Here is a 22,353-nt window from a genome sequence, read left to right as displayed (position 1 = left end):
TCGCTCCCGCTCTTTCTCTCTCGGCCTCCCGTTATCTTAATTTTAAAAGCGTTTCGTACGTCCGCTCTACGTCCTGTCCAGATTTAACCATATTCTTGAGAGGCAGTTTATTATCGGCTATTAATAAATACACTGATATTATTAATGAGAACGGTAAATGGAAACGTATACGCGATAAGGAAGTATTTTACAGCGTTTTAAAGTAACCGACTTTGAAGTTGGTTCGACGATCGTAGAGCGATGTTATCTAATAATATTGCGCCGGGCTATTTCACTGGAGCCTACTGGATCCGTAAATTAACTCCGCTGTAGACATTATCGCGCCATTAAATTGATAGTACCACGCGTGACGCAACGGAAGAGTGGCTTTCGGGACAATAAAACGGAAAGTATGTCGAGAAAATAAAACTCCTAAATGAGTCATCGGCAGTAGCTATGTGAACCTGGAACCCGACTTTACAAAAACTAAAAATTAACAACACAACTCGTTTATACTTCGTTTGTACCCGTTTGTACCACCTTTTATTTTGTTAGTACCTCAAAGGATAAACAAATACAAAATGGTTAAAAAATAGCCAAAACCCCACTTTAAGATAATTTAATTTTATTTATGCCATTCGAAAGAGAATCGTTTGTACCCGTTTGTACCTCCATTGAAATCGTTTGTACCTCAAAGGGACCGGAAGTACAGGCTTTTCAAAATTCGCTCAAGAGGTAATTTTGACATTTTTGGAGATATCGAGAAACGACCAAGGCCATTCGAAAGAGAATCGTTTGTACCCGTTTGTACCTCCGTTGAAATCGTTTGTACCTCAAAGGAACCGGAAGTACAGGCATTTCAAAATTCGCTCAAGAGGTAATTTTGACATTTTCGAAGATATCGAGAAACGGCCAAGGCCATTCGAAAGAGAATCGTTTGTACCCGTTTGTACCTCCGTTGAAATCGTTTGTACCTCAAAGGAACCGGAAGTACAGGCATTTCAAAATTCGCTCAAGAGGTAATTTTGACATTTTCGAAGATATCGAGAAACGGCCAAGGCCATTCGAAAGAGAATCGTTTGTACCCGTTTGTACCTCCGTTGAAATCGTTTGTACCTCAAAGGAACCGGAAGTACAGGCATTTCAAAATTCGCTCAAGAGGTAATTTTGACATTTTCGAAGATATCGAGAAACGGCCAAGGCCATTCGAAAGAGAATCGTTTGTACCCGTTTGTACCTCCGTTGAAATCGTTTGTACCTCAAAGGAACCGGAAGTACAGGCATTTCAAAATTCGCTCAAGAGGTAATTTTGACATTTTCGAAGATATCGAGAAACGGCCAAGGCCATTCAAAAGAGAATCGTTTGTACCCGTTTGTACCTCCGTTGAAATCGTTTGTACCTCAAAGGAACCGGAAGTACAGGCATTTCAAAATTCGCTCAAGAGGTAATTTTGACATTTTCGAAGATATCGAGAAACGGCCAAGGCCATTCGAAAGAGAATCGTTTGTACCCGTTTGTACCTCCGTTGAAATCGTTTGTACCTCAAAGGAACCGGAAGTACAGGCATTTCAAAATTCGCTCAAAAGGTAATTTTGACATTTTCGAAGATATCGAGAAACGGCCAAGGCCATTCGAAAGAGAATCGTTTGTACCCGTTTGTACCTCCGTTGAAATCGTTTGTACCTCAAAGGAACCGGAAGTACAGGCATTTCAAAATTCGCTCAAAAGGTAATTTTGACATTTTCGAAGATATCGAGAAACGGCCAAGGCCATTCGAAAGAGAATCGTTTGTACCCGTTTGTACCTCCGTTGAAATCGTTTGTACCTCAAAAGAACCGGAAGTACAGGCATTTCAAAACTCGCTCAAGAGGTAATTTTGATATTTTCGAAGATATCGAGAAACGGCCAAGGCCATTCGAAAGAGAATCGTTTGTACCCGTTTGTACCACCTTTTATTTTGTTTGTATCTTAAACGATAAACAAATACAAATTGGTCAACAGATGGCCAGAATCACGTTTTAAGATATTTTAATTTAATTAATGCCATTTGATAGAGAATTGTTAGTACCCGTTTGTGTCGCTTTTATGAGACTTAATTTATTTTTTGACAGTATCAAAATTTTCAATATATTATATGATTAACATATTAATATATATATATATATATATATATATATATATATATATATTGTTAGTACCCGTTTGTGTCGCTTTTATGAGACTTAATTTATTTTTTGACAGTATCAAAATATATATATTAATATGTTAATCATATAATATATTGAAAATTTTGATACTGTCAAAAAATAAATTAAGTCTCATAAAAGCGACACAAACGGGTACTAACAATTCTCTATCAAATGGCATAAATGAAATTAAATAATCTTAAATTGGGGTTCTGGCTATTTTTTAACCATTTTGTATTTGTTTATCCTTTGAGGTACAAACGATTTCAACGGAGGTACAAACGGGTACAAACGATTCTCTTTCGAATGGCCTTAGCCGTTTCTCGATATCTTCGAAAATGTCAAAATTACCTCTTGAGCGAATTTTGAAATGCCTGTACTTCCGGTTCTTTTGAGGTACAAACGATTTCAACGGAGGTACAAACGGGTACAAACGATTCTCTTTCGAATGGCCTTGGCCGTTTCTCGATATCTTCGAAAATGTCAAAATTACCTCTTGAGCAAATTTTGAAATGCCTGTACTTCCGGTTCCTTTGAGGTACAAACGATTTCAACGGAGGTACAAACGGGTACAAATGATTCTCTTTCGAATGGCCTTGGCCGTTTCTCGATATCTTCGAAAATGTCAAAATTACCTCTTGAGCGAATTTTGAAATGTCTGTACTTCCGGTTCTTTTGAGGTACAAACGATTTCAACGGAGGTACAAACGGGTACAAACGATTCTCTTTCGAATGGCCTTGGCCGTTTCTCGATATCTTCGAAAATGTCAAAATTACCTCTTGAGCGAATTTTGAAATGCCTGTACTTCCGGTTCCTTTGAGGTACAAACGATTTCAACGGAGGTACAAACGGGTACAAACGATTCTCTTTCGAATGGCCTTGGCAGTTTCTCGATATCTTCGAAAATGTCAAAATTACCTCTTGAGCGAATTTTGAAATGCCTGTACTTCCGGTTCCTTTAAGGTACAAACGATTTCAACGGAGGTACAAACGGGTACAAACGATTCTCTTTCGAATGGCCTTGGTCGTTTCTCGATATCTCCAAAAATGTCAAAATTACCTCTTGAGCGAATTTTGAAAAGCCTGTACTTCCGGTCCCTTTGAGGTTCAAACGATTTCAATGGAGGTACAAACGGGTACAAACGATTCTCTTTCGAATGGCATAAATAAAATTAAATTATCTTAAAGTGGGGTTTTGGCTATTTTTTAACCATTTTGTATTTGTTTATCCTTTGAGGTACTAACAAAATAAAAGGTGGTACAAACGGGTACAAACAAAGTATAAACGAGTTGTGTTGTTAATTTTTAGTTTTTGTAAAGTCGGGTTCCAGGTTCACATAGCTATCGGCAGTCACTTTTGTAACCCGGCATATACCGAAGAATTTCGTTATCGCTTTCACGGAGTGAAAATGTTCAGAGGTTTACTGTATTCCGGCATTCCGAGCTGCTGCAGCACCTACGTCAGAGACGTTTGCGACGACGCGATTAATATAAAATCCCGAGTCATTCGAGAATCAAAAGCGAGCGTTGAATTTTTCTTTCGTAAACAAAGGAGGCGAGCGCGCGAGAGCGCGTTTTTTCCCGCAGCATTCAGCTTTTAATTTTATTTTTTGCGCGACGGTTATACGCCACCGCGGGCTCCACGGGGACGCGCTAGGTGCATATGAAACGCGATACTTTTGACGGGAATTTTTTTCCACGGTTTTGCTTTATTGTTCCGCGAGAGTGATTGGTAATTGGTCGCGTCGAGGTGGCGCGTCCGTTCGCAATGTCGCCATTCGTTCGCGAGCCGCTCCCGTCGAATACAAACGAACGAGCGATGGATGCGACGCGACCCGTAAGGCACACCGCGTTCGCCCTCTTTGTCGATGAAAAAAAATGCAATTAAAAATTTTCCGAGTAATATGGGTCACAGACGGCCAGTTCGTCTGTTTTTTGCGCGCTTCGGCCCGTCGATTCGAGCGAATTTCGCGGAGAGTCGTACAGTCGTGCACTGGGGGGGGGGGGGAAGGGGGGTGCGTGCGTCGTTTACAATTTACGCCCTGGAATTTGGGTTGTGCAAATGACGAGAAAGAGGAGTCTGTAATTTTATTCTTTTTTTAATTATAACTCAATTATTAATCGAAGATTTTCATAGAGTATTCCGAAAGAATCGAATCAATAAGTACGATTCAAATTATAATGTTATAAATTTTTTCGTGTAAGAGTAACTTTTGTACATAATAATCAACGCACGGTTCCAATTATCGTTAATAAATAAATTCGTAAATTCCGAAGACGACTATAGTATATAACCGCCGTGGAAGGTACAACAAGTAAAATGGGTTTCATCGTGAAATGAAATTTGCATCAAGATCGTACGAGTGGAAATTAAATGCATGCCAATGCAAAAGTTGTATCTTATAAAATAATAACGAAGAAACAAAATATCGAGAGCGCGTAGCACGGGAGGAGGAATCGGAGGAATCATTTGTAATTCAATAATTCCAGTTCGTTTGTAATCCGGTAATCTATACTGCGGCTCGTTATTCCTGCATCATAATGAGTTTCGCGTTACTCGCCTTTTCTCGGCGCGGACAGCTGGATAATCCGCAGTAACGAATTGTTGGTTCAACCATGGCCGGTGCCGAGTTATCTGGGTCGCGATATCAGCTATGAATTTTTTTTTTTTTTTTAATAACGAAAATAACAAAACGCAAATTATCATCGGCGGGCAAACTCCACTCATCTTTTTTAAAAGCTGTTAAAAGCCGAGACAATGTGCACTGCACATCTTTGAAAAATACGTCAAACATGAAATTATTAGATTCGAAAAAATATTACGTAATATCTAGAAACCAAACAAAGATCTCTAAATAAATCCAAGGTAAAGATTTCAGAAATCTTAAAATTTAAGATTAAGATTAAGATTGTCATCTTATCCTTTTTAATCCTCTTTGTCTCAAATATTTCATATTTTTATATTTTTTTTATATCGTAAGTATTTTTTTTATATAAGACGTTTCTAATATATATATTTTTTTTTTGCCAGAAAAAGATCGTCAACCGATATTCTTCCATCACGCTTTCCGCACTTTTCAATGATAATTTTTCCGAGAAAAAGCCGCATGAATTCGCGGCTTAAGTGGTTTTCGCGGCACGTTTACACTGAATCTCGACAGTTGCCTAATGGTCTTCTCACGCAGCCACCGTAAAATAGAGAAATCATCGTAAAAGCAGCCAACGACGCGGCCACCCTTCCATACCGCCGTCGAAGCTTCGGTAAGCGGGCGAAATTTGATTACTAAATAATTCGTACGACGTGATAGTAAATCGTGGGTGCCGGTTCGCGGCTCGCCCTAAGAATACAAATGAGGGAAACTTCTACGCGCGCACTGGCGAACGTATATTCGAGCGGCATTTGTGAGTCATTTGTGAGGAAGGCACATCCTCGAAAATACTATAATTATATTATAAAAGAGCAATAAACCGCAACTATTGCATGTGGTGTGTGTGTGTGTGTGTGTGTGTGTGTGTGTACATACACACGCTATACTATCTTAATATAATAAATTGTTATTCGTAATAATAATAATAAAAAACGGAAAGAAGACTTAAGGATTACTCATTTAAAGGATTACTCAAAATAAAATCGACGACTATATTGGTAAACAATATTAATATTGTACGTGAAAATATTTAACTTTCGCGTTTGCGGAAATTGTTTTCCGTCTACAGTGTATGCGGTGCTTTTTAATAAAATGCGTTAGCATTTAGAATATCCAATAGACGAACCGAAGAGACATTAATTTCCAATCGATTTACTGCTATAGCAATTACGCGCGTTACATGCAAATTCGATTTTACCCCGTTCGCTCGATTGCTTAACATAGTTGCAGCATCACGTCTGCGAGTATTTATACTACATCTCATTGGCGAAGTGGTACATCAATTCAGTACCGACGATGTTTTGTTAACGGTAAACGTTATTGGCCAATAGTGATTTAGCAGCGGTCAACGAAAATTCATTCCCATTAAAGAATGATTGACATAACTGACGTTTATATGGGCTTTTACCCGTGACGTACGGCACAGTCGTAACGGTCACGGGGATACTAACTGCTTTCCTCAAGAAGTAATAATTTACGTAATACGCGATGCATAATGTGCGCTGCATTTTTACTCCTCTAACATCTCGTACTTGGACAATTTTTTTAACTCACTTCATTGGTAGCATGCACTTTTTTATCCATGTAATTATCGCTCGAAAGAAATTACTTCTCCACTTTATTATTCATGGCATAATATAAGAATAAAACAACTCTATGCAGTTGCGTTGTCTACTTTACGCTTAAATATTAATTTTTCACTTCTGCAGAATTATATTATATTGACATTTCCATTTCTGGACATAGCTCTATATGATCATGTACTAAAACACAACATCTATTAAAGAGAAGCATACAGTTATTATATACATAAATTTTTATGAAATTATTTGTAACAAAAATCTAAAAGGACATTTACGAAAAAATTTGTTACATATACATATGTCATAACATTTTATTTCTATCCAAAAATAAACCTTTCGTTTCAATTATAAAACAATTTAAATAAAAATAAAAAAGACTAAATAAATAGTCTAGTAAGTTATTAAGTGCAAACAAAAATTTCATTAAAAGATTTTTGATTAAAAAAACTAGAAAATATAATTAGAAAAATATAACGATAATAGAGTCTCGTGCGAGTACAATTTCGCTTCATTTAAGCATTTCTAGTTTACATTTTCTCTACACATTTTAAACAATGTACGTGGAAACGATTCTCGGTGTGATATTATTCGCAGAAAATTGCGCGAACATACGCAAAACTGAAAAAACGACGTCATACATTCGCGGCGGGCTAAAAATCACGACGCTTCCGGTTTATGTTTGCCATTTCATGACCGTCGAGACGAGCGGCGCGCGGCGTATCCCTATGTTATATTACTGCCGCGTATTTATGCGTGCGTAAAAAAAAAAAAAAAATACACGTACGGATAACGCGCTAATACACGCATGGCCCTTTCGGCCCGCCGTGCGCCGCGCCCCTACAATGCGCTTTTACGTGGGAAAGTGCCCGTTTTTAAAACGACCGTGTATGTTGAAAACAAGCCCTGATATTTTTTTCGGAATTATCAATGATTTTTGATGACCCTCTATATCGTTTCGACTTTAAAATGTTTCACAACTCTTTATGTCGCGTATCCATTTCATGAGTACAACAATTCTGTTGATGCCACCTAAGGATTGTAAATTCCGAAATGTAATTAAAAGCGACAGTAAAGCAGATAACATAAAAACACACATAAAATTCAACCTGTAACAGGAAAAAAATAAAAAATATTTGTCCAAATATTTTTTGCGAATGCTCGGTAGTTCAAAATTTCTATAACAACTATATATGGTATGAATCAGCCAATTTCTCCATTATTTCTACTTTTGCACGTAATTTCGTTAATTGTTTTCTTAAATAAAAGTGTAGCAAGTTAGTTTTTCTCTCCTTCGTCGTGTACAACGACCATTTCTCGTTAATCGACGGATAAGTTCGGCTTGCATCCTTCGCAAAACTGCAGTTACAGAACTGCTAACTGCAGGCGCGATACAGATAGGACGGGGAATGGCAGGGGAAGAACGACCAGAGGGAGAGAGCGTGGGTGCGCGCGGAAATGCAGATATTTGCCAGGAAATTGATAACTCGAATAAACTCGTCGCAAAACATTCAAACAGGCTGCCAAACGGTACGATTGTACACTCCAATCCCCGGCTGCGAACCAAACACCGCATATCCCCTCGATGCAGCGCAGCGGCTGTACCACCTACATGCGTTCGTGGGAGTGATGTGCGAGGACGGACGATACAATGCGCGTATTACTTGCTCGCCGATATTCCCCGCGAACTGATTACAGAACGATTTGCTGGCGATTTTGTTATTTCAACTTCTAATAATCATTAAAAGTCGCAATAGTGATAGCGATTGAAGAATTATATTGTCCCCCGTACTTCATAGCACACTGAGGAAAAAAATATTGCTAATTTGCCAAAATTTTCCAACTAAATTAAAATTTTGTCACTTCAAGAATTTCATGCATTTTACTTAAATTTCAATTCAAGTATTTATATAATTAATTAAAATATATAAATATTTGAATAAACAAAATTTAATTCGGTTGAAAAATTTAGTCAAATTAACAACATTTTTTTCTCAGCGCAATAAAGGACGATAACATGTATGATACAAATCGTATTGGAACATAATGGAAATGTGAATAATATATGAGTATCATTTATAAAAAGATTAAAAGATTAGAATTAGGTACCTTTAATAATTACCGGAAGAAAAGAGGAGTGAACGGAAAGTTAGCAGGTACTAATCTCATCTTGCAGGAACGTGATTTCTTTCTTCCACCAATAATAAATTGAGAAATGGGAAACGATTATTGAAACGATGATAGTCGTTTATAGCAACTAGTGGATGCGACCAAAGCACACGCATTACAGAGACGCGAGTCAATATTAACTTGATATTTTTGCCGCGCCATTAGAGTCAAACAAACGCAATGTAAATTGCACGATACAGTCGCGTATGATTATTTGCCATAAATAGCGATGAAGCACGAGCGCGAGCGTATGTCAACCGCGTCTCTATATGCACCCTTCACGGAACGGCTCAAAAAGGGCGCGAGTGTATAATGAAAATACCACACTATACATGGAGTATAAAATGGATATGTACGCGGCCAATTCGCATAATAGCGCCGACGTTTGAGATATCAAACAATATATTAATAATATCTCCGGGACATCACGAATCACGATTAGCAATAAATTTTAACGCGTCAAAGGGATTTCAAAATATAAAGAGATTCAGCTCAGCGATGAAAAAAATGTCGTTTCTTTGAATTTAGAGCCTATTCGAATAAAATTAGCGTGTAAAAGGCGTGGCTGTAATTAAAACATCACGCAGCGTCTCTCGCAATTAAAATTGATCTTTCGCTCTCAATCATGTGATTAATTTTCCATAATGATTGCTGTCCTGTTGCGGAACACGCGACGCGTCACGTATCGCCACAAAGTCAGTATCGACTAATTAGCAACGTGCTAACGTCGCACTCGAGTGGCACTGAGCGCGGACGCGGTCAAAGGGCGTCGTTATCTCTACGCACCGAACTACGCGGGAATAAAAAAGAGAGAAAGAGAGAGAGAGAGAAGAGAAAACAGAAGGGGGAGACTTTTGCGACTCCGACCCCTTTTCTCTTTCGCAATCAAACGAAAATTAGCCGACGAAAAGCGAGCGAACTAACCATCGCGCGTTTTTTCGCCGATGGTTAATTTGCACGGAGAAACGTGCGATTCCTCACGAGGTTGCTGGATACGGTGTATACAGTCTGTTTTTTGAATCTTGAGAACGGTTATTCCTATCTTATATTATTAATAAAAAAAAACTATTAATCATCTTTTTAATCATCATCAAAACATTAATAACCTGTTTATGAAAATTAGTGTCATTTGATACAATTGTTATTAGCATAGGCAACACAAACCAAATTATCCTTTACTCTCAGGAAAACAAGGTAATAAAATTGAAATATTTTAAATAACAGTAAACTAAATATATTCCACTTTTTTATAATTTCTTTAACTGCAATTTGTGTTAAGCTGAACGAAATCTGACTAAAATCTTCAGAAAATAATATAAAATCGTATTATATAATATTATATTAAAAATGACAATTTATCAACGCAAACCCGAAGGAAGGCGTACGTTAAAGAGCACGGAAAAAGCGGGCGGCGGCAGCGGCGTCGCGACCGGGGAAAAATGGATGGCTCTATCTTTCGGTAATTAAGACAACGTCGGAAAATAAACAAATACGCGGTAGAGAGAAAGAGTGAGGGAGGGAGGGAAGGAAGAAGGGGCGAGAGGCTGAGAGAGAGAGAGAGAAAGAGAGAAAGAAAGAGAAGCCCTCCGCGTGAATACGTCTCTTCAGGGCTGTCCGTGGCACAGCTGTTACGTTTGCCGGGGGCTCAAATAAACGACTTAGGTAGATTAAGCATACAAATCTCGATGATTCCGCTCCTGGTGTAGCCAGGCTTTAACCCGCCTATACGTCGGCCGGGTTATACGCGAAAAAATATACGGGTAGTCCACCCTCGACCGCCCGCGACTCGAGAAAGATCGCGTTCTCAAACAATACGGCATATGTTTCTTTCTTATCTCTTGAGATATATACCCGTGGCGTGTTTTGAAAATTTCGGGCAGCCTCAGCGCAGCTGAGTTTGTTTAACGGGGGAGAGAATGTTTACGTGTCGAACGGAGAAAATCCGCGTGGTTGTCTACGAAATTACAGCTAATAGGGTCACGTCTTTTCACGGATCGACGTGAAGATTTCAGTGGCGTGTTATGCTCCTCTCGAAACAATGCGCCAATGTATTAACGAAGCTTAGCGAACAACCGTATTAGAGAAAAGAGTTTAAAAAATCGCACGAACAGAAATGATCGATACAAACAACGTCCAAATATCGAGCACACGAGGAGCAAAGTCAGAGATCGCACGGGAAAAGGTCGAATGTTAATAAAAAAAAATAAAAAATAAAAAAAACAGAAAAAATTCAAAACACGAGTTGACTCCGCGAAGCGACACCGACATCGTATCGATCATTATCCGTTCGATAGAAGAGGAAGCAAGAAACATGCGTTGTAATTGGACTCACGTCTGTACGGTCGTCCCTCTTCCGGCGTGGACCGCTCGGTGTTCTCGGATCCCGGGGTGGCGTTGGCGTCACGGTCCTCCTCGTCGGGAGTCGCACCACGATTCGGCACGGAACCGGTGCCGCCGGTACCGGTGGGCGAGCGGCTCGCGGAACCGGCCGGACTCTGCGGCCCGCCGACTTCCTGGCCGGCTGCGGCGGCAGCGGCGGCCGCGGCGGCCGCCGCGCCGGATACGGACACCACCGCACCCCCGCCAGCACCCGGTAGGGACGTGGGCGAGAACATGTTCGACATGCTCGAGAGCGAGCCGATGCTGGGCAGGCCGCCGTTCCCCGGCACCGTGCCGTTCCCGGTTTCGACCTTGAGGCACTTGCTGGGGGGCGCGAACGCGGACGGCACCAACGGCCGGAAGCCGCCGAATGGCAGTCTATGATCGAGCGGGTGCAGGAATTGCGGCGGCAGATGCAGCATGTGATGCAGCCCGTAGCCCAGCGATGCTGTGCTAAAGGGCACCTGCAGATCCTTCGAGTCGGTCACCTGAAACAAACGGAAGAAAACGGGGATTAACGATAAATACCAACCAATTTAGTCTTGCAGGTGGATCGTTAGAAATGCGATAGTCAAGTATTTGTATATGCAGCTTTACACGGAGAGAATTTTCTCTTAAAATTTACCCTCAAAATCTGGTAATTGTGGGACAATGTGTGACCTCGAGAAATTTTACTATACTTTTTAGTAAAATTTATTATATTTTTAATACATTTTACTAAAAAAAGTGTAGTAAAATTCTTCGAGGTCACACATTGTCCTACAATTACCAGATTTTGAGAGAAAATTATCTCCGTGTACTTTTTAAATCATCAGCATCATGAAGCACACTATCGTGAAAATGTTATAGGAAGATTAGTGTGACGTACAAATTTAATAATATATTTTATACAAATGATATTCCTTTAGTTAGTTTATTTTTAATAATACTTATTAAAATTAGTTGGTGTTAATTATAATTAAGCAAATGGATGTATAACAAAAATGAGAAAGAGAATAGAAAGATAGAAAGAGAAAATTAGTCGAAATAAATCGTGTATTTACATAGTCTGCACAAATGTTGCTACAAAAAGGAAACAAAATATTCTTGGATATTCGGATATTTTATATGGGAGATATTTCATCACTAATATGTACTCAATGGCATCTTGCAAATAAGTTCACCTGATAACACAGATTTTTATATTTTCTTACTTTTAAATTTTATAATCGACTCTTAATAACTGATAACCGTATGCCTTTAATCTCTAATTTCCCATAAATTTTCGTAACATTTACGAAAAGTATCCTGACGTTTGCCCTCTCAGTTTCGAGAAACTGCCCTCGTACTATCAAACTCGGGAGGATAACTTTATTCCGCGTATATACGCGGCGAGCGAAAAAAATGTTTGAATCGCGTAATTCGATAGCTCATTTGCAGCATGTGGGTATTTCCGCGCTTTCAGCTACGTCTGAATGGCATATAATATCAAAGCAGCCGTGGTGGTATACTGTTAATAACGCGAAACCACTGTGTTATAATAATCCGTCAAAACCTGAAGCTCTTCTCCCCCGCGGCCCCCCTCCATCCTCTCCCCTCCCCCGTGTACCGGTTGTATCATTCAATTCGCCGTGATTGACGAGTCTATTAAGCCGCATACTGAATGCTCGGCTGAAGCATCTACGCGCGTTGGATTTTGTAACATTTATAATGCCAGAATTATCGGATCGTATTAAACGCGGCCAAAGTAATAACGGTGCATTGTATTTCCTATACCGCGACTTGTCGAAAAACTCGTAATGACGCGAGTAACATGCGAGTGTTTCAACGCGTAATTACGCACGAGTACTTCATGACGTAACATCGTATTTCAAAAGTATTTAGAGAGTTTTATTTTTTTAAACTCGTTAAATAAAAGGGAAATATATGATACTCTCTAAACTTTAGAAGACTTGAAGCTCAAAAACAAGATTGTTCACGTTACATTCATTATCTCGCGTATATCGGGATTATATTATAACGATTTTCTTTATTTCGATTTTCAACAGTACAGAATCTACTTTTTCTTAACGTAAACGTCGAAACCTTGTTACGATTATGCGATAGCTGACATGGAATTGTTACAAAGCTTACTCTTATCTCTCAAATTATTAAAAAAAAAAAACGCGCAAGGTGTTACCCGTCATTCCACACGTGACTAAGGACACGATACGGAAGTATAAAATGATCTCATCGGCGAAAACGGACAGCTGGACGGTTTCCGGATAAACATTTCATTCGGCCGATAATGACGCGGACGATGAGTTACACGCGCGGGTATTAGTACGCCGCGATTAGTTTATTATTCTTTTACACGGGGAAATGAGGTTCGCGTTCGTCGGCCCGGCATATTTGCGCCCGCGGTCCAATCAGTGATTTATTAGGTATTCATTATTATTTTAATTGCGGCCCCGGCCCTTTTTTCGCGATCGGTGTCGCGCGACGCGCGTCGCTTGCATATTTGCAATAATCTTTTATTTTTTTCCTCCCCCCTCCCTCCACCCCTCCCCTCTCCATTCCCCGCTCTTTCCCACGCTCGGTAAAACGCGAGCGTATTTTGTCACCGCGCCATCACAATTAGGTTCGCCCTGAAATTATCTCATTTTTTAACGATGCTGAATTTTGATGCAACCCATTCTCCCGCCGTCTCCCTCCATTCCACTCGCTATCTGTATCTACCGTTCCGCATCTGCACGCGTTATCCGGACCCGATTGATGTCCCGCACGTATGAAAAATATTCAAGCATTTAAAAACGCTGCGGAATACGCTTATAATTAACCGCGACGCCCGTTCGTTAAATATTTGTGGCAATCACAGTTATGAGATAGAAATGTATGCAATATAAAATTGTATTTAAAAGAGTCTTGTTATTATCGGAAGTTTAATAACGGCATTTTCGATAATTCGTTATCGATACGCGCGCGTTTTGATTGTGCCACATAAAATTCGGGCGACTCCTGGCAACCTACAAGAAAATTACAAAAGTTGACGTTATATTTTTAAGTAATATTTTAATTGAAATGTTGCTGCTTGATTTTATAACCATTAATCTCCCTTTAAAAGTATTAAACAATTCGCAGATGCATGACATTTGCAACTTTAATTGCATAGTAAAATAATTATAATAAGGAATATCATTCTTGTAGTAATTATTACTATAATTGATAATAATAATCATATGCTTATGGTGATGCTTATAGTTATTATTTTGTAGTATAACTTATTATAGTAAAATCTTTATTTTAGTTAACGATAACCATTTCATAAGTTGCACAAGCCAATATTATGATTATGAGAACTTAGCATAATTTAAACAAACTATAATTTATATTGTTAAATAATTATAAAAATATGGTTCGGTCCAAAAATGAAATTGCAGTGATATTGTGGTTACTAATTTTTTCACTCGGTGTATAATTCCAATTGTTATAGATCGTTGATCCACAACTTGACGTGACATGATAAAAATACTTACTGCATCACGCCAATAACAATTTTACTTTCCCTTTTTCTTTTTCTTTTTAATGCTTACTGTTATATGTCAGTGATGCACAATCTGTTTCTCTAATTTGTACATATCTACTTCTAACAGATTAAAAAATGACTATTTTTGTTCAATTTTGTAGTTCACATTCCTTAATTATATTCTTCTTTCACTTTGTTAATTATTATCTTGCATTGTAAGCGGACGTTGTGTGCCTAAAACAAGGCAACCATTTGTTCGCCTGAGGAAAGTTGTGCATCATTGACTTGATACCAGCTGTTATTCGAGCAATCCCACATTCATACATCGCATACAATCAAATTTCTATTCATTGCGTGCACTAATTAGTAATCGCGCGTATAAAGCAGCACAGATATGCAAAGCGAGATGGGAGTAACTCGAGCAGTCCGACGCGCTCATCGAAACCAATGCCAGCAATTATTTTTTTTTTTTTGTTTGCTTTTTGTTTATTTTGTACACATTTCAAGTTGCTTTTCTGTCAAATATAGTGACGCGTGTTACTATCCAATACGATACGCTCGAATTACTGCCGCGCAGTTTCGTTGCACATGACGCAATGGTGAAAGTGATTTAACCCTTTAATAAATTCTCTGATAAATCTTACTCTTTTCATTCCTTTTCAACCTCAGTGTAATGGATAAAAAGAAATTTATCCACAAATGTTATCCATCGTTTTTTTTGTTTTTTTTCCATACAATTACGCAACGTCCACCGGGCGCAATTCGCAATATGTCGAGTTTGATCAAAATTAAAGATATGCCTGAACAAGTTTATACGTTCAGGCATAATCACATTTCCTTCTTCGTAAAACCATGAGAATAGAGCATAAAAAAATGGGAATCTTTATCTGAGAGACAAAGGGTTAAAACGCGTTTCAACACGTTGCAGGTGAGCGAAATGCAGCGTAACGGCGTAAATGCAAGCTGAGGCAGAAGCTTAAAGGCGTAAAAGGGTAAGGACAATGGGACACTAACTTGTGGATTGAATGGTCTTTGCATTCTCAAGGCCTCAGGCAGCCCTCCGGCCTGCGAGAATACGACCAAAGACGGCGGCGGTAGGTGATTCGGTACGTACGCAGAATTATCCATCTAAAACATACATCGTCGTTTTCTTCCCTCCGTGTCTCGTCGATTAATCGTTTTCCTATTCTAGATAACGCTCGGCAACGCGAGACTCGAAGAGAATTTCGCGTTAACTCGGAATCTCGGAAACGCGACCGCGATGATCGGGCATACCTTATCGATCGCGTTACATTGGCTAATCAATTATTAATTGAATTTTCGAATTAATCGGATCCTCGCGACTATCGCGACGTACGATAATGAAATATGACTACTAATTATGTAGAGTATCCTCAACGCGCGATTTACGTTTACTTCTCGATCAGTGAAATTTTATTAATTTTTTATCTATCATAGAGAACTTTTTATTCCATTGTACAGAGCATTTTCCTATAAATTTTATAAAAACTTACAGATTTTTCCGCAAAATTTTTTCAAAAAACAAATAGAATCTAATAAATTTACAAAAACTTAAATTTCCTTCTGTTACTTTGTCACTGCCTGTTAATATTCATGATTGTTAAATGGCTTTTTCTAGTAAGCTATCAAAAATAGATCATTAATTTTCAATAAATTTTTATTAATAAAAATTAATCATTGATAAAAAATATTCATTAACAATAATTTAGGAAAAATTTGTCAAATTGTTTATTAAACTATACGTGATAAAATATTATGCGGTATATAAAATATTTCAAAATCAAAAGCATAGATTAAAAATAATGTACACACATTTGCGTTCTCAACTTCACTGAATTTGTCTTCCATTCTTGATCTCTTTATGGATTTTGACTTTATTAAAAGTGCAATTTAAATAACACGGATATATTTTATAATTGAAGAATGTACAAAATTGGAAATAAGAGGTCATCGATCGAGAAGTGAATTCAATAAATTATCTCGCGGCTCGTCAATGGAGGATTACGTCGTGGCGCATTAATTACATCGATGAGAATTATGTCGTGTTTCCTCAGCGGAATGAAATTATAATTTTATCAATTTCATATTGGCACTTCTCGTACACAAAATCAGTTTAATTAATTAACGGAATAGTCAGATAAAGACCAACACAGCAATCCGCATTCTCTGTTTATGTAGTTTATGTCTAAAGCGATTTGGCAATTATATATATATGTATATTTATTACGTTTTTTAAAATAGTTTCCAGAAGAGTGGAACCTCTACCGTTATTATATGACTCGCGTATCGTAAACTTATACTCTGGGTATGTGAAGATCTCGGTGAAATCTAATGAAACGTCTAGAATCTCAGGTTCGTGCATTCTCATAGTGTGCAATTATTACAGCAAAGTTTTAAACTCACGTAAGAAAAACTTGGTTATCTTAATTAGATTCTTAGATCATTACGAATTCTCAGAATACCCGATTTTTAACTCTTGACATATTGTAATTTAAATTACGGGCATTTAAATTATAAAGTAATCGCAATATGTTAAAATCTATTCATTCAATTATGTATAAACTCCCATTATTGTTTAAAAACAGCAAATACGCCACTTGGAACGGCAAATGTACAAAAGTGAGCAATTAAAATCCATAAAAACTCGCACGTTATACAAAACGGAAATATTTAATAACAATGTCGAATGTTTTGTGACAGATGCTATAATCGGCCCTAAAAAATGAATAAATGCGAGCAAATCTCTCATAACTCACTCGATATTTTCTTCCGCAAAATGCGATTTAATGGAACGCATCAGCGTGTCGTGGCACGAGATCGCGGTATACCGCGTGTATCATTAATTATCGCGATTGTCAATTAATCACCAGGTGTTGGATCGGGTGTCGATCTGCCGACAATTTCTCCTACTTCTAATCTTTCAACCAGAAAGCTATCGAATTCGATCCGCGAGTAATTGCGCCGATCGATGCCAGATCGCCTTCGCTTTCGCGACAGCGATTGAACGATGAGCGTTCGACGGAAGATTACGCATAAGAAATATTAGAAACGAAAAACGATGATACGGCAGTAAGATTGAAAGTTAGCGAACGCTTATTTTTAGAAACAATAAATTCGAATCCAAAACTTTATTTGCATAATTTCGAACAATTGACAAAAGACTTTGCGGGTCCGATAGTTTCGTTCCTATCGATCAATATTTATTTCATCAGTACAAAATCAGAATCAAGAATTTAAAATAACAAGAAATTAAAATCAAGCAATTAAATTAAAAATCTTTTTAACAAATAAGATTACAAACAATTATTTTCTGCGTCGAATGTTGCAAATAATTTTCTAAACTATTTAATAATATAAAAGTGTGTACAAGAAAGAATTACTATGATCGATATGACATTGTTTTTATCAGTCTATTAACAATTCAGCGTGATCAAAATGTTAAAAGTATCCAAACAAATATAAATATTCAACATTCTGTTTGATACAAAAAAAATAAAAGTAATGAAATTGATAATCAATTAAAAACGTTATTTTGGACAAGTTTCGAACCTATTTCACACATATAAATTCTTTTATCTTCTGTACAGCACACGCAATACTTTTGCAGGATTTCACATTTTCGATTTGTAAAATGTAACGTTTACCGCGTGTCCATGAACATCTAACGTTATCCAGTCGCTACTTTATAGTATGCGCTAATGATTCGATAACGTAGATTACACATTCAATTCTTTTCATTAAAATATCACGCTACACGTTAAAGAGACGCGCGCCTCTTGTCAATCGTTCATAAAATAACTGGTTAACATCTGTCAGTATCTGCAACGCTTATCTAATCAGCCAATACGAATAGCGTTAGTGTAATCGAAATTTAGTCTCTAATCGAACGTATTAACTTCCGAAATAATGACGCGGATAAACTCTTTAAGATGACGCTACAATGCCGGCAATACTTTTATCGTAAGCATAAAGATTTCATACGTAATTTCTAACGTTTTAACGACAACATTCTCATCGTTTCACTTTCGCTTGAACGAGACTGAAATTATTAAATCGCGTCGAACGCGCTCTCGCAATGACAACTTGGGGAGCGTTGCTGCGAACGCCACGACGCAAATCACGATGCCAACCACGACGTCCTCTCATTGTCCGAGAGCGACGACGAGCACGCTCGCGACGTAGCGCGACATATAGGAGTAAGTACGACGCGCGGCGCAGCGCGACGCGACGCGAACTCGACGAGGACCACGACGACGACGACGAGGACGGGGGAGCGAGAGTACCACGCGGAAACACGTGGCGCAAGAAATGGCATGTTGATCACCAAGCATCACGCGTACGTTTTCCTCGTGTGCACTGAGAAACTGATGCGCGGCTAGCCGCGGCACGCGGCTGTCCGAGAACATTCACAAGAACCTCACAGGGCCCGCTGCTTGTCTCCGTCGCTGCGCGCTTTCACCAGACGCGAATGCGACCTCGGCGACAGTAACAATGTCAACAACAACAACAACAACGATGATGGCGATGGCGACGGCGGCGGCGGCGGCGGCGGCGGCGACGACGACGAAGACGGTAAAAACTCGCGGCGCATCGTCCTCACAGAGCGTTTCCGTTTCGGGGATTCTTTTTTTCTTTCTATTTTTTTTCAAAAAACGCGCGTCAGTCTAACGTCTCGCCTCACCTAATCTGCAGGCGCGCGCAACGGCTGCCCGCGCGCGGTTGTCGTGGACGACAATCACGGCGAACCCGTCCCGGCAGCCGTCCGTCCGGCGGGAAAACAACGACGACAACGACAACGACAACGACAACGATAACGACGACGACAATGACAACGACGGTCCGCGCGATCCTCCGATCGCGACGCGCGCGCGAATCGATCTGCGGCTGCTGGAGCACGGCGCGCGGGTACGACCGCGGGTTCGAAAATTCAAATCCGCCGCGCCGCGTCCCGCCACTACGATCGACAGGTCCGTTCGACCTAACCTCAACCACGGCTGCGATGTCCGCGACCAGTACCTCGACTGGCGACCGGTATCACCCTCGTGCTGTGTAACGCACTGCTCGCGTCAAGAGTCAGGTGAATGAAAGAGCGAGCGAAAGAGAGCGAGAGAGAGATAGATGGTGAATGGAGAAAGAGGGGGGAAAGAGAGCGAGATGGAGAATGACAGAACGTGAGGGGGGTATGAGCGGGCGAAGCAAGCGAGGGAGCGAGAGAGAGAGACAGACAGACAGAAGAGAGGGGAGAAGAGAAAGAGAGAGAGAGAGAGAAAGAGGATGCCGCCAGGCCCGTGCGAGCAACCTCGTGGACATGCGAGTGCAGACTGATTGGAGCATGGAGTGTGAGGGTACTTACCCACGAGTCGCGGGATCGGTGGCGGTGGCGGAGGCGAGGTAGAGGCGTGGAGGCACCGACCGGCGGCGGCGGCGGCGGCGGCGGCGGCGTGCGCGTGTATTTTCAGCCGCCATGACTGGCGCCACCGTAGCGGCAGCTGGCCGCTTGACGGCGCGCACGCGCGACTTGCGCAGTCGCGCGCCGCGCAGCCACGCGCGACGCTCGCCGCCGATCTCAATTGCGCACGGGACGCGCAGCCAGCAGCATCGTTCGTTTCTGTGTTCCGACCGCGCGCTCCGATTCGGATGGTGCCCTCGGCGTGTTTCTTTTGTGACATCATGCCGCTCGGAATCCCTCGTTTTCGATCGAGTCGCTCCATTGCTCCCGTTTACCCCTCTTCTTTAAAATTTGTGCTGACACCGCGCTAGAATCCAATGAAACATTTATGTTTCTTTTCACGAATGTAGATTACGTGCGATCTCGGTCCAACTTGGGCTGAATGATCCAATAGAATATGTATGATGCGACGCGTGACGCGCTTAGTGGGAACTCACCCTTACTCTTTATCTTTTCTTATTTCCAAGAAACATAGATCAAAGTTATTCTATAATAGTTATAGTACGTTTTGTAAATGAACGTTAGTCATGCTCTGCTCTGTAAAATTGACATCAAATGTGATTCAGATTTCCATATGTTGAGAATGTTTAACACTGAAAAACTTAAAATCAAATAGCCATATTTGAACTTAGAAGTATCGTAAAAATTTTTACTTCAAACCATATTTGACTGGAAAACGTGAAATGCGTATAATCATATTCATATTATTAATACCCATTCTATTTCATCACGAAACATTGGAAGATTACAATTCACATTGTAGAAATATATTTATAGTACATATGTTTTTAATAATAGAGAAATTTTAGATTATATTTTAATTATTCATAATTTAATAATATTAAGTTTTTTTATTGTATTTTAATTGATATATACATTGATGTAGTATAATCCAGATTTTTTCTGCGATTTCTAATATTATTGATTACTTTGTTAATAATTAATATTAATATTATTTAATATTGTTTAATTAAATAATTATGTATTATGATTTCTTTTATTGTAGAGAGAAAATATCACTTTTTTTCAAATTAAGATGTTATATACTTTTGATAAATCTCTTTAATAATTTACATAAACACTTTTTATTCCAAAATTTTATTAAGACGTAATGATTTTGAATCATGTGACGTATAAAATAGATATATTGATAAAAATCAATTAAAAGGTCGCGTCATTGATTTGAAAAAGAAAGAAAATAACACAAATATTCAAATACGCTACTTTTTTATACGTATGCTTTACAAATTTTATAGAAAGTTGTTTAAATCTTAATTAAAAAGAACATACAAGTTTAAGAATCAGTAAACAATTTAATATGTATTATCTTATTCCAAAAAAAGACAATTTGCTAAACAAAAATTGAAATATATTTAAAAAGTTTACAAAAATAATTATTTGCAATCAATTTAAAACTCAATTCTTTAAAAAATATTACAGATATGATGAAACCTTTTCGAGCTTCACGCATGTAATTAATTAATTTAATTACTATCTAATATTACTGAATGCACATACGGCTTCGGGATTCATATTTCCAAAACTATGAATTCCATTTGTGGAAACAACTACCGATAATTAATCAGTAAACACAATAATACTTGAGCCATTAATAACATCTGTTAATTAATATAAAGAAATATCATGTTATTAATCGTCTCTCTCTCTACAGACATCAAAAAAGTCAAAAATCTCTTCGATTTTTAATAGCTAGTTGAGCTGAATGCGACATCTAGCGGGTGATAAACAAGTTAGAAAGTACAGAAAATTTAGTTATCAAATCAATTTAGTTATCAGCTTTAAAAGATTGTTTTGTAAAACTTGAAAGATTAAAAATAATTCTAAACAATTATTAAAAATACAAATTAAACAAATATGTGTACAAAATAAATCATAAATATATTATTTACCAATCCACAACATTATTATGTAATTATGAATGATCTTACTAATAATTATTTTAAAAATTTTAATCATATTTAACTATATGAATAGATTTTTTAATCATCAATTATTGCTATAGAAAATAACGCCAGAACAATAAATCGTGAAATAATATGCGTAGCGCTCTCTGTGATCAGAAAATAGTACTTTTTTGTTTCTACAATCGATAATTCATAAATTCGAAAGATATCTATAATTACCATTAGAAAAATGGTAAAATATTACAATTTATACATATACTTAGTACAAAAATGTTTCAAAAATTGACTTTTATTTTTTTGTAGCAATAGGAACTTTTCTTAAATTAAGCTTTCAGACGTCAAACGCTATACTTTCATGCAACTATATTCTCGATAATACAAATTATGCATATTCATTAAAAATTTTTATTCAATAATTGTCAAAAAGATATATATAAAATAATTAATTTTTTTTATTAATATCTTCGTTTTAGTTTCCATTATAATTATTGTAACATATACATATTAGAAAACCAACTTACGATTCGTATA

General features: G+C 38.3%; 1 protein-coding gene and 1 long non-coding RNA gene across 7 annotated transcripts in view; one reads left to right on the top strand and one right to left on the bottom strand.

Annotated features, from left to right (window-relative positions):
• LOC105831939 (E3 ubiquitin-protein ligase RNF220) overlaps positions 1–19,946 on the bottom strand; it is a 201,940-nt gene extending 181,994 nt beyond the window's left edge. For 2 of the 6 annotated variants that reach the window (XM_036285604.1, XM_036285608.1), the window contains exons 1-3: positions 18,789–19,793; positions 15,442–15,555; positions 10,897–11,431 (exon numbers count right to left, since the gene is read on the bottom strand). In XM_036285604.1, coding sequence (XP_036141497.1) covers positions 10,897–11,431; positions 15,442–15,555; positions 18,789–18,854 — 715 coding nt within the window. In that variant the 5' untranslated portion in view covers positions 18,855–19,793. The other 4 variants (XM_036285605.1, XM_036285606.1, XM_036285607.1 and 1 more) reach the window with 4 other exon arrangements.
• On the top strand, positions 2,262–10,759 carry LOC118645125. Its single transcript, XR_004962906.1, has 2 exons — positions 2,262–2,420; positions 2,563–10,759. It is a non-coding gene; the product is annotated as an uncharacterized LOC118645125 (long non-coding RNA).
• Positions 19,947–22,353: the final 2,407 nt, after the last annotated feature.

This window comes from Monomorium pharaonis, chromosome 4 (assembly GCF_013373865.1).
Source record: "Monomorium pharaonis isolate MP-MQ-018 chromosome 4, ASM1337386v2, whole genome shotgun sequence".
Taxonomy (NCBI): Eukaryota; Metazoa; Arthropoda; class Insecta; order Hymenoptera; family Formicidae; genus Monomorium; species Monomorium pharaonis.
Note: the sequence above shows the minus strand (reverse complement) of the source record. Positions and strands in the feature narration are given on the sequence as shown.